Source organism: Ambystoma mexicanum, chromosome 13, assembly GCF_040938575.1.
Source record: "Ambystoma mexicanum isolate Mex_15411 chromosome 13, UKY_AmexF1_1, whole genome shotgun sequence".
Classification (NCBI taxonomy): domain Eukaryota; kingdom Metazoa; phylum Chordata; class Amphibia; order Caudata; family Ambystomatidae; genus Ambystoma; species Ambystoma mexicanum.
The window spans coordinates 474748069-474766108 of record NC_090938.1 but is presented as its reverse complement, the minus strand read 5'-3'; the positions used below and the strand labels follow the sequence as shown (position 1 = coordinate 474766108).

General features: G+C 47.9%; 1 protein-coding gene across 4 annotated transcripts in view; it reads right to left on the bottom strand.

The window, feature by feature from the left end:
• Positions 1-18040, bottom strand: part of KANSL1 (KAT8 regulatory NSL complex subunit 1) — a 1100309-nt gene that overhangs the window by 151004 nt on the left and 931265 nt on the right. For 3 of the 4 annotated variants that reach the window (XM_069634095.1, XM_069634096.1, XM_069634094.1), the window contains 2 exons: positions 8951-9136; positions 7804-7955 (listed from right to left, as the gene is read on the bottom strand). In XM_069634095.1, coding sequence (XP_069490196.1) covers positions 7804-7955; positions 8951-9136 — 338 coding nt within the window. The remainder of the gene's footprint in view (positions 1-7803; positions 7956-8950; positions 9137-18040) is intronic. The other variant, XM_069634097.1, reaches the window with a different exon arrangement.

Sequence of the window (18040 nt, the reverse complement as noted above, 5' to 3'; positions counted from 1 at the left end):
GCTCATCCCAGGGAGAGTTTGGGATCTTAGGGAAAGCGCAGGGGGCATATCCCGACCCCTTTCTGAGCCCCTGCGCACCACGCAAAAGCTAAGTGGGCGGATTTCACGGGAAAGTTGTGTTGCTAACTGAGCATGTTTTGGGTGCATTAATCTTTGGGAAAAGCACCGGAAGGGCGCGTGAGATAAAGAAGCACTAGCTTGGGGAACCCGGTCTGAGGAAAGGCCGCGTTCCGACACCCGGTCTGAGGGAAGACCGTGTTCGGGGCAGAAAGTTCCATTGGGGCTTGATAAAGCCACGTGCGGCAGCGCACTCCTAGATTCCTGGATTGTTTATTTTACGAACGCTGAATGCGTGTTGAGAGTGATTGAGAGAGAGTGTGTGTTCAGCAGAACGAAAGACAAACGCTAATGCTTGTCCTCTGTTTTCTTTTAGTTTGAATCCGACTCGAACCTGAATCTCGGACTGCAAGGACGTGGCACAGGACTTGACAGCCTTGCAGGACAGGACTTTAAAGACCAAAGCAAAGCTAAGTGTGCTAGTGCATGTGACTGTGTTCATGAAAATGTAAAAGGACTAATGTCAACAATTGTTTGTTGCTAATTAGAGTATGTTGCTGTAAGGCTCAGGGAGCACCTTCATCTCTGTTCAGGGATCTGGTGAGGGTGGCAGCACCTTTACATGTAGAGGTGCTACGGCAGTTCCATCAGCCAGTTTGAGGAAAGTGTGCAGACATCGTTTACCCTAAAATCCCCAGTCCTATCCATAACTCCTTCCCAACCCTCTATCCGGTATCCCTATAACTCCCTCTACCTATCCAATCATCGAGACCCTAACCCTCCTTCCCCGCTCTGGTTAAAGAGGCCTGTGTAAGCTCTGTCTTGCAGGCACTAAAACCATTGAGGGGGTGGTTGGTACAGCGTCGCTCCTGCGCCTAGGACCTGAGCATCTCTGACAGGGAGTTTCGGACACCTCCCTCACTTATTGCCCACCCCAGACACTCGGGCGCCAGAGGCAGGCTTCACTCGTGCATTCCGCCAAAGGCAAAGCGGACAAAGGGACCAGACCTGGTTTGGCGCGCAGAGTAAATCTCAAGAAGGAACTTTCCACAAAGAAATGGCAAAAAAAGACCGGGCCAATTTTGACACTGCAGCTGCGAAAGCAGGCCATGGTAAATGCACACCACGGTAGTTAAAATTAAACCACTACCACCAGTCATTCAGTGAGGAAAGGGTAACACAAAAAATGTTACATGAGAAGCTAGACTAAGGGGATACTAGGTAACCCCTCCAGCACCCTATTGTCAGATAGTGTGTGCTGGGTCTAGAAAGTTACAATGTTAGTAAAGTCAATTTCACTTTACTGCTCTGGGACACCGTAGTTTATCTTAGAGAAGGTATCTAAATCTTTTGGAAAGCTGAAAGACTTCCCCTGTGCCACTGCACTGAAGGTGCCGTCTGGAGACATTGTAACAGATGATGCCTATGGAGTTTGTCAAGCTCATTAACCAAAAGGAACACAAAGCTCAGAAATCACATTAAAATACAGGAGAGTGTGGGAAAAAAGTGTCTCACTCCCTCCAGGTTAAAACATCAAGTCCTCAAAATCCAGCAAAGTTGCTGGGGGTCTCTAAGGTGGAGGGAATTAGCACATTTCTACCAGGCAGGAAACCGCATTGAGTCTGGCTCCTAGGAACAGCTTGTTCTGCGAGGGTGTCGGGCGGGACTTCTCGCGAGCATGCCCGGATGAGCCAGTCATCGAAGGTACAGGTACACGTGTATCCCCCGTAGACGTGCCGCCACTGGTGCCAGGCATTTCATGAACACCCTGGGGGTCAACAACAAAGCATAGAAAGTTTGGATGTTTCTTGTGAATGGAGACATGGAAGTAGGCGTCCTCCAGGTCCAGCAACGTCAAGAAGTCTCGTTTTTCAAGTTGGACGAGCATGTGCTGTAATGCGACCATCCTGAACTTCTGGGACTCGAGGTACTTGTTCAGACATCCCAAATATAGAATGGGCCTCCAGGCCCCGATGGTCTTTTTAACTAAAAACTATCTGGCATAGACTCCGGAGTAGTTGGGGGGGTGGGGGGGGGGGGCCACCGGAGGGATCCGCGGGCACCTATGCTGAAACTCCAGGCCATGTCCTTGGGCGGGAGCATCCAGCACCCATCAGTCGATGGTGATCTTTTCCCACTCGCTGACAAATCCAGTAAGCCAGCCCCCCACCACGGTGCACGGGTGGGGTACCCGAAGTCCTGGCAATTTCAGGCCTGCTCCGCACCAGCGTCCTGCCTAGTGGGTGACAGCGGCACAGGCCTCCTTCACCGTAGGCCTGGGAACGGCATCTGTAGGCTTCTTGAATCGTGGACTGTTCGATAAGAATTGATGCAGTCACACTGTGTGGGACTACACAACACATTTGCTTGGTATTAGGTAACCCCCCTTTTGGTATAGGTCTGTACTACAAACGTTGGTAGTGTGACTGAGCAGCCAGGCCCATCTCAAGAGGGGTAAAATTGAGCTCTAGAGTTGTACAAATGAAATCTGTAAATACAAGTAGCCAAGTAACACACTTAAGGTTTCTGTTATAAATTATTTATTTAATTACCACCAATTTTTAAATAAGCGTTCTTTAAAAAGGCAATTTGTGTAACAATGTAAATATATTTTAAAAGCCTTTCCAAGCAATAACAGTTCACAACACGCTACCACCTATGAGGGACAGACAATATAAATGACTAGAAGAGTCTTCAGGGAGCCAGGACAGCCAAAGTCAATTGGTACAGTCTATGGATCTGAGGCACTTCTTAAATCTAAGTCTTGCACAAAGTTAGATAGTTTGTAGACAAATCATTTGTAGGGTCCAAAGCTGTTAAGCCTGTGAAAGGAGAGTTGGAATACACTCTAAAAGGGTGAGCCAATGCAATTCCCAGCTGAGAAGAGCACAGATAAAAGACAATGAGGTAAGTACCCCAGCCTAAAGGGTACCTCTGGTTTGAAGACTGGTCCAGTTGGATTCTGTCTTACTGCAGTGATGCAGACCCATTGTTCCTGAGACCAGAAAATGGCGAAAAAAGTAGTTGGGGGCCATTTTGATAAAATTGTCACCCATGGGTGTTGTACTGCAGCTGAGGGTTCAGCCTGCGGTAGAAAAACACAATGGTAGGAAAAATTAAACCACTGCCACCAGCCATCTAACGCAGTGAGGGTAACAAAAATGTTACATGAAAATGAACGAGAAGGGGCTACTATGTAAACCCCCCCCCCCAGCAATCAACATAAAATGGGGGTGTGCTGGACCTACAAAGGGAAAAGGCAAGTAAAGCCAATTTCACTTTACTAATCTGGGGAACAGTAGTTCACCCAAGAAAAGGTATTCAAAGCTTGCGAGAAATCTAGAAGGTGCTGTGTCTCACCATACAAAAAGTAGATACCCATGGTGTTTGTCAGACTCCGAAAACTGTGAAAACACAATCCAAAACAGGTCAAAACACATGAGAAAGGTCCCACTCAGTGGGGGTCTCTAAACTTGAAGGGAATTAGCACAGAAATGAGAATTCTCCCCAACATGGACCTGGAGGGCTGACAGTGCGACGAGGAAATACCTTTTGATGACCTTCTCGACTTCCCCCTGGGAGGAGCGAAATGAAGAACAGTGCTGCTGGAGTGTACCCAGGGAACATGCCGTCTCCATATCCGCCTTGAAAGCCTGTAGGGACTCAACATTCCCAAATAGGTTATCTCCGTTGAAAGGCATGTCCAGTACCCTCGCCTGGACCTCCTGGTGGATATTCGTGGCCTTCAACCAGCCTTGACGAAGGCAGATACCGTTCCCCATCTGACGGAAAGCAGTGTTGGCAATGTCCATCAACATCCGACACTAGCTCTCCCTCCTGGAAGAGAGCCATCGCCTCCATCCTCTTGTCGGGGAGGAACTCCAGAATCAGACCTAGCTTGTACCACAGCTCTCAGTCATACCTGGCTAGGATCGGCAGTGTGTTGGCCGCTTTGATGGTGGACGGCGCAGTGTAAATTACCTTCATTCCCATGGCGTCCCTCTTCTTCCCCTCGCTGTCCGGAGGGTCTGAAGACTAGGACAGGTTCACTGACAGTGACCTTGCGGCCGCGGAATCACTGAATCCGGCGATGGTTGCAACCTAGGCACTTGGGTGTGGATTTCGGGACCCAGTACTTCTCCAGCCTATCCTTTTTGCCAGAGCCGTGAAAGCATTCAAGAGGGCCAGGCCCTCCTCCCACACGTCGTCCAGAAGGGGCACCGCCATGATAGTCTCCCTCTTGGCCTTGCGCCTGTGGTACAGGAGACCCTCCTTCTTGGTTTCCTCAGGCACAAGCTGGAAAAGCTCGGAGGCTCTGGCGACCATGGAAAGATCCCACTTCGGCTGCCAAGACCCACCGCCCGCTGCAACGATTTAGTCACCCATTTCCGCTGTGGCTCTATCCGTCCCTGTGTCCACTGGGGGGACTGTGGCTCAATGCTCATTTGGGGGCTGAAACGGGGACGTCGGATGACGCTTCCTCTTTGCCAGACGACGGTCTGGGGAGCCGTAGGAACAGGGCCCTGCGGTATCCTCTTCTGGAGCTACGAAGATGCATCCCTCGGATGAGCTGGCATGATCAGAACACTAGGCCCCATGCCGCCGCCGTCCGTGGATGAAACTTCCATGACATCGGACACGGCCTGGGGCAGGGCCGAGGTCTCATTGCCCCCACCCCATTTTTTCTACCCTGAGGTCTCGGAGCTGGGCTCAGACACGGCATCCTCTTCTCCAGCAGGCCAGCACACTTCGCCAAAGTCACTGCAGCAGTGTCCCACCTCGGAGGCAGGGACCCCTCCTGCGCCGTTGGGGGCCACCTTTACGGATTCAGCCCTTTTTGCCTTTGTGATAGCAGCTGCCACCAGCTCTATCGTCGACAAAGACTTCTCCTGAGCCGATGGGCTTTCTTGGGCAGCTCGGCTGTCTTCTCCTCTGTCCCTCGCTTCTCAGGCTTCTCCCGCAGTTTAGCCAGCTTGGATGATCTTCTCTTTGAGGAGGAGCTCAATTGCTGGCTGGCCATTGAGGAGGATGGTGATGTTGATCGCGCCATGTCCATCGCGAGACCCGCTTGCGCAGCAACCCCAGACTTGCGGGGCTTGGCCTGGTCTTGGGCTCCCGTGGGGGAGGCGACCTCAAAGGACTTAGAAGCCCGGTCCTGGGTGAGGCATGAACCTGCTTGGAGCACAGGCCAGGTCGATTGGAAGGAAGGGCTACAGGAGGCTCTGGTTGCACAGCAGGCTCTCAGGTAGCTGGAAATCGTTTCAGCCACACATTCTTCATCTTCCTCTTTGGTTCCAGTGGTTGACTACCTCTTCAGCTTCCAGGTTCAGACTTTTATGCAGGGACCCAGCCAATCAAACAGCCTTGCAACACTCAAACTTGAGGGGTTGGCAATCCTTTCAGAACAGCCAGCCTTCCAGTTTGAACTGCAATCTCGCACTCAGGCTGGAAGACAAAGGGCTGCTGAGTTTTGGACTCTTCCCTCGCTACCTGCTGTCACAGACACTATGGAGACTGGGCATGGAGTCCACAGGACTCCCACCAAAGATAAAAATCCCACATTGCATCTTCCGAGCACTCCACATTAGGTGGGGTGTGCTAGTTTCACGAAATAAAATGTAAAAGGGATCAAAAAACCTTTCTACCCTTGGGAACGGTAGTTCTCACAAAGTTAGCCAGAGAAAGTTAAAAAGGGAGCCCCTAGGGCAACCCAGCAACAATAGGCATTTATTGCCAAAAAGTTGTCAAAGAGGATAACTTTTAAAAGACACTATGGAGAGACTAAAAAATTACACCCATAGAACGAGTAAAAGATTTCGTGAGTGTGGGAAAAGGTGCCCACTCACAGAGGTATAAGGAACAATAATCCACCAGTAAAATCAAAAATGTCTGGGGTTGACACAGGTCAGGAACATTTATCATGCCTATGAAAATCTTACCCAACGCTGTGTACCGCTCTTCGTGCCACAGATGTGTGTTCCAACCAGGGAATGTTCAGAGCAGCATGCAGGGCATCATTTTGAATAGTCTGGAGTTTTTTTATGTCGTGGGACGTGGTTCTTGCGAGTAGTGCACTACAGTAGTCCAACCGAGCACCCACCACTGCACAGGCAATTGTAAGGCAGCTTGTCTGTCGTGAGAAAGGTTCTGGAAGCATTTCAAAGTTTTGTTGAGTAGGCTGCTGAGGAGGACATCGCGTCTACTTGACAAGTAAGGTACAGGGTGGCATTAAGGTAGACCCCAAGCGTTTTAACAGCTGGAGAGACTGGTATCGGAATGCCATCAATCTCGAAGGCGGAGTATAGTGTACAATTTTTCTTTTGCACGACTGGGTGTCCATTCATGAGAGGTTCAGTTTTCTCATCATTAAGACCGAGACCATGTGTTGCCATCCAGGCTTGGATAGTGGCATAAGTAGAGCTTAGAGTCGCTGGATCTTCTGTGTACGACCCAGTGAGGGGGAGGAGGATTTGTGTATCTTGCGCATACTTTGTGTAGGTTATTCCGGGAAGAGTCCGAAGTTGAAAACTGGCTTTGTGAATATATTGTAAAGGGTTGGCGAGATGCAGGACCATTGGGGAACTGCACTGGTGAGGAGGTTGGGTGCCGCACAGAAATGGTCCGAGAATACTTTCATTATTCTCCATTCTAGGAAGGAGGCAATCCAGGAGGAGGCTTCACGGGAGGATGAGGCGGAGTTGGTTAGGGAGGGAACACCCAAATCCTGACAAAATAGAGGCGGACAGCCAATAGGGAGCCACAGAATACAAAAACAAAATCCCTTGGGCTGAGAGTGTGCGCGAAGGCCATCTGAGAATCTGCACACAATGAATTAGCAGTCTTTTCTTAAGATTCAAAATGGGCTCTGACACCATTCTGGCTTCTATTTACGACAACATGTTGAGTTGTTCTAACTGCACCAAGTCTCAGATCTACCAGTGTTCATACATAAGCTACCCAGTGTGTTTCCAATTGGGTTTAGTGTCGGGGGTTTACATCATTTGCAAGGCCGGCATTTTCTCACCTTGTGATCACATGGAAGAAAACCGCTGCATCCCTGTGCCTCTCTATCCATGTGAACCTTTGGTTACAGTATAGACAGAGCATAAAAGTTTACCTTTGGTCCCCAGATACTGAATACACAAGAGTTGGGTTTGACAAACACTAGGCCCCCAATCCAGACTACAATCTTGAAGGTTTCAAGGTTGCCTGTCTTTTCTCTGCTTCTCCACATTATGAGCAAACAAAGAAAACTGAGCTGAGCTTCGATTAACAGCCTTGTGTGCATGTACACATCATACATGGATCCCACGACTGATCCGCCCCAATCAACGGTGGAATTAAAGTTTAGTAAACCAAGTTTAATTGTTGTAGAGATATCAACCAGTCAATAAATCCGGCATGCACACAACATTCCGCAGACTTGCACATAAAGACAAGATCTCACGTTAGAGGATCAACCACTAGATTGAGGACTATGAAAAGCATGCAACAGATTCATAACCTGCAAAATCATGTTAAGGATTCGACTGACAGGCAATATTCTAACTTGAAATAGGACTAGTCACATGATGGAAACTGTACTCCAGAAAATACAAGCTTCTCCTATGACCAGGTACAAGTAACTTGAATCGAGGTTCAGCAGGTTTGAGGGACACAATTTGAAAAATTGACAGCTCCATAACACATACATTATGCCAAGTGTTCACATTCAGAGAAGGCCGATGACATGGTTTGAGAACTTACCAAAATACTGTATGCAGTTTGTACTCCAGTGTTCGTCTGTATGGCACCTTCGGAGGATGTAGAGTGCTGTCGAACAAGAGGACTGTGGGATGTTGTGTGAGAACTGGCTGATAGGAAGCACTGAGTCCCAACATCGCTGTGATGCTTTGACACTGCAAACCCAAATAATAAGCAGAAATAGATCTACAAATCAGCCATGTGCTAAATGGACCATGTACATATGTAGTGGTGGCAGTGGCAGGTTAAATCATTCTTAAATATCTAGCACACTGAAGTCCTCAAGGAATGCCAAAACATACTTCTCAATTCAGTGCTTCAACAGGATTAATGTCAAGAAAATAATGGTTTATACTCACAGGTAGGCCATGTTCATGAATGCCCTCTAAATGTAATTTAAACCCCCAGGACATGCCATATTCTAGTTTATTTTTTACATAATGGGTTGCACAATAATACAACACAATATCTGAACACAAATATACTCCTTTAACGTGGAATGTTCTGGATAACTAACAGTTTTAGGCCACACAACTAAAGGCAATCACAAATGCAGGGCTTGAAAGTTTTGTTGTACTATGATAACTATGTTTATGAAATAAGGTTACCCTATGGAGTAGAGTGTCTATGGGTTCTCCATGGAAGTTCCACCATGTAGGAATGACTTATTAATAAATAGTCACGTTTTTAAAAGAAAGGTTTTTATTTTTTTGGTGTGTGCATGAAAACTTGAGGGTTAAGGAGAGAATCCATGAAGCATGGATTGATTGCTCCAGTATTCTCCATAACGCCATTCGAAAGGCTACCGGATGCATTAACAAAAAACTGTAGGACTCGGGAGTGGCAAAAGCTACAGTGACATGTCCCCTTCTGTTTAACTGAGCGGGTCAAACAAACAGAGAAGTGGAAAGGACCGCCACAGTTTGGTCCCATTACAGAGCATCAATACACTTTAAAAGCAGAAATGCACTGCAGTTAAATGAACTGCAGTCCTCCCGCCGTAGTAAAATACAAGGGACGCATGCAGGGAACTGTTCCCACTCTGCTGGATGGGATGTTATAAAGCAAGGCTCTGGAATCTCCAGTCCAGAGTGTGGTAGGCCTGGGAGATGTAGACGATGGGAAGCTTGAGACCCTAGAGGCTGCCTACCTTCACTCCTCTCCACCGAGTTCTCCCGCAGCCGCTTCTTGCTGAAGTTCCGGTCGTGCCCTGAAGGAGGGATGACTGACCGCTCCGGCCTTAGTGATGGTGTTCGCTCAACCTTGCACACAGTCACTAATTCGTCTAAGTGCTGTTTCGGTGACTTGTCAGGTCGATTCTTGTGGTGCGAAAGTTCTGCAAGTGGATAAGCCAGTGGAGTAGGGATGTGGGGACAGGGGTAGCAGAGGGCAAGAGAAGCAGAACAGAAAGATACAGACACACAGTTAGGAAATCCTTGCATCTCAACATACTGTATGAATGTATTGAAAATAAAGAGGATTTGATCTTGGAATTCCCAAGTTACTAGCAACATCAAGTCCTTTACTACCTCTGCCGAGCCACAATGCCCTAAACTGATATCCTCCCCAGAGCTACCATATACAGGTTGGCACTGCACCACGAGTTTCACTTCAGTTAAGTATTCAACGTTGGTTTAACCTAGATGAAGTATAGCTTAGTAAATCATATGTGCAATGGTTACACTTTCTGGCTCATTAATGGCTAATTTTCATGGAATTTTCTATTTCAGCATTACTGGACTACAGATGGCAGACAAAAGACTGCCCATCACCATCTTTATGGTGTTGCAAAATAGGTTGATTAGGAAAGAATATACAAGTGAATCACTTTAGTAGTCCATTCCACCACACCATGGGATACTGAATGGAAGAAGCAACCATCAGAGAATGCACTGCACAGCATAAGAATAACAATGCATTGCTTGAAGAGAGCTGGAGAGCATAAGCGCATAACTCAACAAAGCCAGGCCCCCCCAACCCACACTCTCCACAACAGTGGTTTTCTTGATGTGAATTGTATTGATTTAGGCATGACTTGTGAGGATGAGTGGACGATTGTGTGGGGAAAAGGGAGCTTGAACAGTAATACAGTAGTAACCATGTGGAATAAAAGAAAGTTACTTACTTGTACATTTTGTTCAGTCATTGGTGTCATTTATCGATTCAACATGCTTATTTTAATATTTCAAGACGAAATCGGAATCCCCGGTAAAAATAACTATGTATACCTCAAGTATTACTCTGTTTATTAAACTTTAAATATGGCTTATACTTGGCCTGACCATTAATAGGATCCATGTAGGACTGTTCTCAATAGTTTCCTAGATCAGAGGTCTAGGTTTCAAAATCAATCCACACCTTGGGTTGCAAGGTTTCTTGCTATATGGCTATAGGGGCAAGCTGTGGCACAGCAGTCAAAGTCTCGGTAGGGTAGCAGGATTTAGAAAAATGACAGATCAATATACACATGCAATAATGGATGGCTACACTGCATATATACTCTACAGTTTTAGCAGAAATGGCAATGCACTAAATTGTAGATGAACATCTTTTTAGGATAATGTTGTGCAGGATAGTGACACCAACAGTTGCTAAAAGTTCAGGAAAGCACTTTGGAGGTCAGTTGCCATTTTTTTTTCTGGTAGGGTTTTAGACCTTTGAGAAAACACAAGGGCATTCAATGGCATGAACCCACAATGAATGCATAGGGAGTTTTTCTAAAGTCAATATAAAGTTCAAGTTTATAAGACTCCCTCTAATGGGCAATACAGAGCTCCAAATTCTAGTATAGGCCTGTACCACTCATGGTAAGGGTAGCTATGCTAGAGCAGGCTGGTTTATCTTAGGAGGGAGAGGGCTGTAGGAGGTTACGAAGATTGTAGCATACATATGGTCCAAAGAAACACTTATACACTCTGGGAGTTGTATACAAACAATTTATTTTATAAGTACACACAGGCCAATAGAATCCTTCAGAAAGGTAAATACTATTCATAAGCGAACAATAGAAAACCAAAGTAATATTTCTGGTAAGTAAACCACAGTGTTAAAGACTTCTATAATGGCAGTATGCAATTCAGGATGAATAAAAACCACTTTGTAGTAAACTTTGTAAATTAATCTGTTTCAGGAATAAAATGTAGTTACAAGACCAACATAAGCAAGTAAGCACTTGTAATACTTTCTTTAGAGAGGCCTTAGGCTTTAGCAGTCCTTCCCTATTTAGGTATGTGGCTGTCTCGTAGTCAGAGGGGTGCAGTAGGCATCCGTGGCCTGTTGTAGGCAGAACAGGATAAGGCCCAAGCTGTAGAAAAGTCAGAGTTCCAGAGGATTCTTAAAAAGCAAATACTAAGCTTTTTGTAGGTAAAAAGGGTTCAGGGACTACGTAGAAGGCTCCCTGAATGTGCACCAGTGTTCGGCCAGGGTGAGGGTATATGGGCGAACACCCAAACACATGAATGACCACCCTAGCAACACAGGAACAGCAGAACGACTCTAGGTACAGTGAGGGGTCAGAGATGAGGTGGACACAAAGTTGTAACATTTTCAACCTTAGAGATTTTACTAAATTAAAGGGTTTGGATAAAGGCCTTCCTGTCCCCCATCCTAAATACTGCTTCCCTAGCTAAGGAACCAAAGCTATGTCTTGTCATTGAAATGCCCAAAAGATGCCTGACCCTCACACTTAATCAAAAAGGTACAAAAATACATTTTTCTGATTTTTACTTTTAAAAAAAGTATATGTAACTCAAGTATGAAAATTCAAAAAATGATTCTTGAATCCAGGAGGGGATTCACTTCCCCTAGATTCTTTCAGGTAGAATGACGACAGTGTCCTTCTTAAAGCCTGACTCTTTAAGAGTAGTGGAAATGTCTCTTTCCTATAATACTTTAGGGATGGCAAAAAGTGTCTTACCAAACAAAGATTACACAGAAATTGTAGAAATGTCCTTTCCAACAACACTGTTTGGTGGAGCGCAAAAAGAAGTCTTTTCTACTTTACAGGATGGCAGAATGTCCATTTTCAACAACTGCTTCAAATGATTAAGTTTCTCCTTCACACAACCGTACCATGGAGGATTTCCCAGTACACTTCCCTGCCAGGAAATACTCAATTGATTCTTTAGATGATCTGGTGTACTCCCTTGCCATGAGACCCCCCCCCCCGCAACCCCTGCTCCCTTTCTTTATCTTGCAGATTCCCTGGTGTACCTTTCTCCAGGCCTCTTTCTCCAAAAGCCTGATGTGTTTCTTTCACCAGGTCTTAGTACAATGTTCAATTGCACCCCTTCACTGCTTATACCTCATTGACTTCAGGGACTACTTGTTCCAACTTCAACCCATACTGACATCACATATATGGAGATTTGTTCAAGTCTGTCAACTTCTTCATTAGTATCTCATGGCTTATGGCACTGCTTGTTTCAAGTTTCCTAAAGTGACATTTCATATAAGGAGATTTGTATAACTATTGCCTCCAACGCTATGACATGCATTACTTACCGTAAAAGCATTTCTGATGATTATATCTGCTTAGATTCACATGCTGTGCATATGGTCCGACATCCAGTGGTAACCGCGGAGTATTGCATCTCGTCTTTCGGGGGACCGAAAGGGGACGTCGGCATAGGCGTGTCTGAAACACTATCCTTATTGTGACGTGTGTAGTACCCAAAATCCCAAACGCGCCGAGGTCCCTCCGATAGTATTTTTTCTGCCATGAGGGAGCCCAAGGCTATAGTGAGTACATGAAGAGAGAAAGTAGTAAGAAGTCTATGTTCCTTCCACCCCGAGCGGGGAGGCAGGGAGGGCGCATGTGAATCTAAGCAGATACAATCATCAGAAATGCTTTTACGGTAAGTAATGCATGTCTTCTGATGCTTGTGAATCTGCTTAGAATCACATGCTGTGCATAGACTAGCGAGCAGTATCCGGAGTTGGAGGTGGGTTGTGAGAAGGAACAGTAGAGAAAAGAGGTCTTAGTACTGCTTGTCCCACCTGCGAATCAGACTTAGAATGAGTGTCTAGGCAATAGTGTTTTGTAAAGAACTCCAGGTTGCCGGGTTAAACCAGGGGCTGGGTGAGTGATGGGGGGATACATTGTTTTAACCCTTTTTTTAAAGGCTTTAATCACAGGTATTTTCCACCATGACACCTTCTGCTGTGACGTGGTGTAGGCTGACAACGCCACTAGGTGAACCTTTAAGGAATTGAAGACTAACCCAGAGTCCAACAGATGGGTTAGATATAACACAATGTGTGAAGGCAAGCAATCGGTGGGATTGACACCTTTGGAACTGCACCAGATTACAAAACGTTTCCATTTGCTGGCATAGCAATAACGTGCGTTAGGCTTTCTTGCCTCCCTCAGTATGTCCATGCATCTTTGAGGGAGTTGCAGATGTCCAAACTATGACCTGAGGAGCCAGGCTGCTAAATTCAGAGTTTGTGGGCATGGGTGCAGAGTCTCCCCGCTGTCCTGAGATAACATGTTGTACGGGCAGGGCAGCTTGACTGGTGAGGAGAGGGACATTTCCATCAGGTGCGCGAACCAAGGTTGGCGGGCCCACATGGGAGCCACCGGAATCATGGTGACTGGTTCCTGGTGCATCTTGTGTACTATCTTGTTCAGAAAGGGAGTCGGGCAGGGGGGAGAGGGGGACGGGAGAAGGGGGGCCGAAGCGTAGACAAATTTCCCCGACCAAGTTATCCAGAGACCGTTCCCTTTGGATCGGTTCTGGGGGTACCTGGAGGCGTAATCTTGGCATTGGGCGTTCTCCTGAGTAGCAAACAGGTCGATCTCTGGAAACCCCCATTCTGCGAAGACGTTGGATACAATGTCTTTGTGCAGTCGCCATTCGTACTCTTCTGGCAGAGGAAAATCTCCGCTGAGTACGTTTGGCAGAAGATTGAGTTCCCCTGGAACATGTTGGGATATCAGGAACATCTTGTGTTTGAGAGCCCATATCAAGATGTTTTGGGACAGCTTGGCTAGCCCTGGAGAGCGAGTGCACCCCGTTTGTTCAGGTAATACATTGCTGTTGTGCTGTCTGTTAGGACCAGCACTGTCTTCCCTTGCAGTTGCTCCTGAAAGGCTTTCAATGCTTTGAACACTGCTAGTAGCTCCAGTAGGTTTATATGGTTGGACGCTACCTGAGGGGACCATACTCCGTGAGCTGTCTGTTGAAGCAGGTGAGCCCCCCACCCCGTGAGTGATGCGTCTGTCTTGAGAGTGGCTTCCACTGCAGGGGTGGTGAAGGTTTTCCCCTTCAAGAGGTTCTCCCTCGACCACCACTGCAGAGAGAGAACGAGGGCTGGAGAGACAACTAACAGATCTTCCAATTTTCCGCTGGCCTGACACCACTGGCTGTTGAGCCACTCTTGCATGGGACGCATGCTCAGCCGCGCGTGGGAACCAAGTATATGCATGACGGCATCATCCATAGCAAACGCATAGCTTTGCGTACCGTCACCTCTCGACTGGCTACATACTGAGGAACCTGAGAGAGCATGTTCTGAACCCTCTCGCTGGAAGGGAAGACTAGACCGTCTTCCATACGAATTAGAGCCCCCAGGAACTGTTTTACTTGGCTGGGGACTAAGCTGGATTTCTTCTCGTTGATAGAAAATCCCAGGCTGAACAGATGGTCTACTGTTTTTTGGGTGTTCGAAAAACAAACGTCGAACGAGTCCCCCGTGATGAGCCAATCGTCGAGGTAAGGGTAAACTGGAACTGAAAGTCTGCGCAGGTGTGCCGCTGCAACCTTGGCGCCGAGGCTATGCCGAAGGGGAGTACCTTGAACTGGTTTTGTTTGTTCTGAATCACGAACCTTAGGAATTTCTGTGCGCTGGCAGCATTGATATATGAAAGTATGCATCTTTCATATCCAATGTTGTCATGAAGTCCCCCTGTTTTAGCAAAGGGATCACCTCTTGCAGTGTTACCATGCAAAACTTCTGGGGCTTTATGAACTTGTACGCTGGGCGCAGGTCTAGAACAGAATGCATGGTGAGATCCTTTTTGGGTACAAGTACGTACACTGAATAGATACCCTCATTTACCTGAAGAATCGGGATGGCTTCTATGGCGTCCTTTCCCAGCAGCGTTTCCACCTCTTGGATCAGGATCTGCAGATGTTCCCGTGGAAGTCGTCGATGTTTCAGCGGTCTAAACTGTGGAGGTCGCGCAACTTCCACGCAGTAACCGTTAGCTACCGTCTAAGACCCACTGGTCTGAAGTTATCCCCTCCAATGCCTTGAGGAAAGATGTTAATCCCACCCCCCGACCGGGGAGACATGGGAGGGGACCTGGACTTGGTGGTTATTTCTGACCCGAAGTTGACGCTCCTCTGAAATTGGAGCCTCTGCCCCTATTCTTACCGTGCTTCTGACCCCTCTGGGGTAGTAAGTGGTGCTTGCAGCAGGTTGACTTGAGTTGAAGTTGCCCGTGCCGAAATTGTTTTGAGCGGCGCAGGCTTGTCCTCGAAAGGACAGCCGAGAATTACTGCTCCTCTGTGAAGAGGGTTTCTGGGAAATTTGATGCAGCGACTTTATAGTCTCGTGCTCCTTCTTGGCTGTCTCGAACGCATCGTCCACCGCCTTCCCGAAGAGGTTGGCCTCTTCTATGGGTTTGTTGATAATGGATGCCTGGGTCTCAGGCCTGAAGCCCGACGTGCGCAGCCACGCGTGCCTCTTTAGGAGAGTACCCTGTGCGAGAGACCTGCCTGCTGTCTCTGCGGTGTCCAGGGTATTTTTTACAACATTCTGATTGGCAAGTTTGTCCTCCAAGACAATGGCGAGAAGCTTGGCTCTGGTTGGTTCCGGAACCTCTTGAAGGCCTTCCTGGAGTAGGTTCCATTGGGCGTCGACATAACTTGCCAGTAACGTTTTGTTATTGGCAATCCGGAGGGTATAGGCTGCCGCCGACGTAACCAGTTTGCCTAAGGCGTACAACCTTTTGGACTCCTTGTCCGGGGGTGACTCTCCCGTGGCAAGGGGAACCCCTGCTCTCTTGCAAGTGTTGGTCACCACCAGCGAGTCTGGGATTGCGTGTCCTTTGATATAAAGCGGGTCTGTGGGGAAGGGTCGGAAAAGTTTTTCGACCCTTGGGTTCACAGCCCTAGTCTGAGAGGGTGTGAGTAAGGAAGGGGCAAGCCGTCTCTTTACAGAGCTCAAGAGAGGGATAGACTGGCTTGCCGGAGGCTTTTCATTAATAATGTCCTCCGTGAAATCTTGTTCGGGCAAGGCTCCCAGCGTGGCAATTTTAAAGAACTCCGCTGCTTTTTTCAACATGTTGTTGAAAGCCATTTGATCATCCACCGGGGAAGTTTGTCGAATCGGGGTGGATGGGGGAGAGTCGAGGCAAACGATATCAGAGTTGTGATCGTTCTTCTGGGAGTCCTCCCAGTTGTCCGCTGCCCCTTGATCTTCCCCATAGTTGACCAGAAAAGAAGACGACTCTTCTTCTGTATAGATGTGTCCATCTGGACATCATCTTGATAGTCAACTTGGTGTTGGACATCTTGAGGGTTAGGGTCTACCCAAGCTTTTTTTGGCAGAGGTTGATCAGAAGCCCTGAAATACTGCTCCAGCTGATCCATACACCCCTCGAATTACTCCGTGGTCCACTTGGATGACCCAAATGGACCTAGCTGAGTAGGAACCGTGTTCGCTGTCCTAAGGCGTTGAGAGGATCTCCTCAGGGTGCTTGAGAGGGGTACCTGGCTTTCTTCGTAAGGGTCTTCGGGATCGTCTTCCCAATCAGTGGAAAACTTCTGCGGATGGGCCCATAACTGTGGGCGGAACCGGTACTAGGCCCACCGCCGTAGCAATCGTATTGATGCTCTTACGGATAGTCACTGAATCTTCGGCAGACGCCTCCGATGTGTCGGCAGTGAAAATGTCTTCCGCGGCTCCAGAAGGGCCAGCGGATGGCTTCCCGGGTAGAGGCCTACTTGTAGTTTTCGGGCCTGTACGGCCTTGGAAACCTTGGAATCCGTCGAAGTTTCTTGTTCTGAAACTTCGGTGCGTGTAGTTTGGGGAGTAGCGCCATTGTTATGTTTCTTATGCCCAGTCATGCGCTGCTGCGGATGCGGGTAAGGCTTCGGATCAGACCGATCCGTGGGCGCCGCCGAAGTTTCTGTTGGCGCTTTCGCCTTCTTCAACGAAGTCGTCGAGGAGGGCGCTTGGGTTGTGTGCTTTGTGCAGTGAGATTGTACGCCCCTGTCACCAGTTGTGGTCCCTGTAGCAAGACCAGAGTCAAGCATGGAAGGTTTGGGGACGGGCGTGGCGGCCCTAGACTAGTCCGCCTCAAGGTCTATAACGTCCGCGTTGGACATTTGGTCATCCGATGTACCTCCGTCACTTTCGGCTGGTGTCGCAGCAGGTGAGGGAGGCTCCACGCGTGACATTCCGTACGCAGCCCACCGCTTCAACCGGCGCTCCTTAAGGGTTTAAGGAGTTTACACGCCGAACACTGCTTCTCGTCATGCTCTAGGGGAAGACATGCGTTACATGACGTGTGCTAGTCTTTCCACGGATATCTGACCCTACACACAGGGCAGAATCTAAATGGAGTTCTCTCCCTAGCAGAAGGGAAGGGTGACCAGACCAAAAAGGAAAGCAGTGGAAAAGAGGAAAGACATAATAACAGTATGGCAAACCCCGAGCCCACTCTCCCTACTGTGTAGGCCGGCCAGAAGTCCCGACCACGTGGAAGTCCAAACGCTGGATCTTAGGCGCCAGAACCCACAGCCGTAGACGATTCCCCCGTAGTCTTCGTCGAAGATGTTCTTGATGGGCGAAGTGACTTAACGGGGAATAACCAACAATTTGGTAAGATAAACAATGTCTCATGAAGAGCTCCGCTATAGGGCGACCAGTTATCTGGGCGGGAAAAAACAATCTGAGGGACCTCGGCGTGTGAGGGATTTTGGGTACTACACATGTCACAATAGGGATAGTGTTTCAAACACGCCTATGCCGACGTCCCCTTTCGGTCCCCCGAAAAACAAGATGCAATACTCCGCGGTTACCACTGGATGTCAGACCATATGCACAGCATGTGATTCTAAGCAGATTAACAAGCATCAGAAATGGATGGTATTCAAAATAGTTATTAAATCGTTCGTAAGTTTGCTGGCACGCCCTGGGACTATCAACTTCTCGGGGCCGGCTCCCCGGTGTAACATGTAGCGGCAGCAAAGTTATCTCTGGTCAGGCTTCCCCCATCATGCAGATT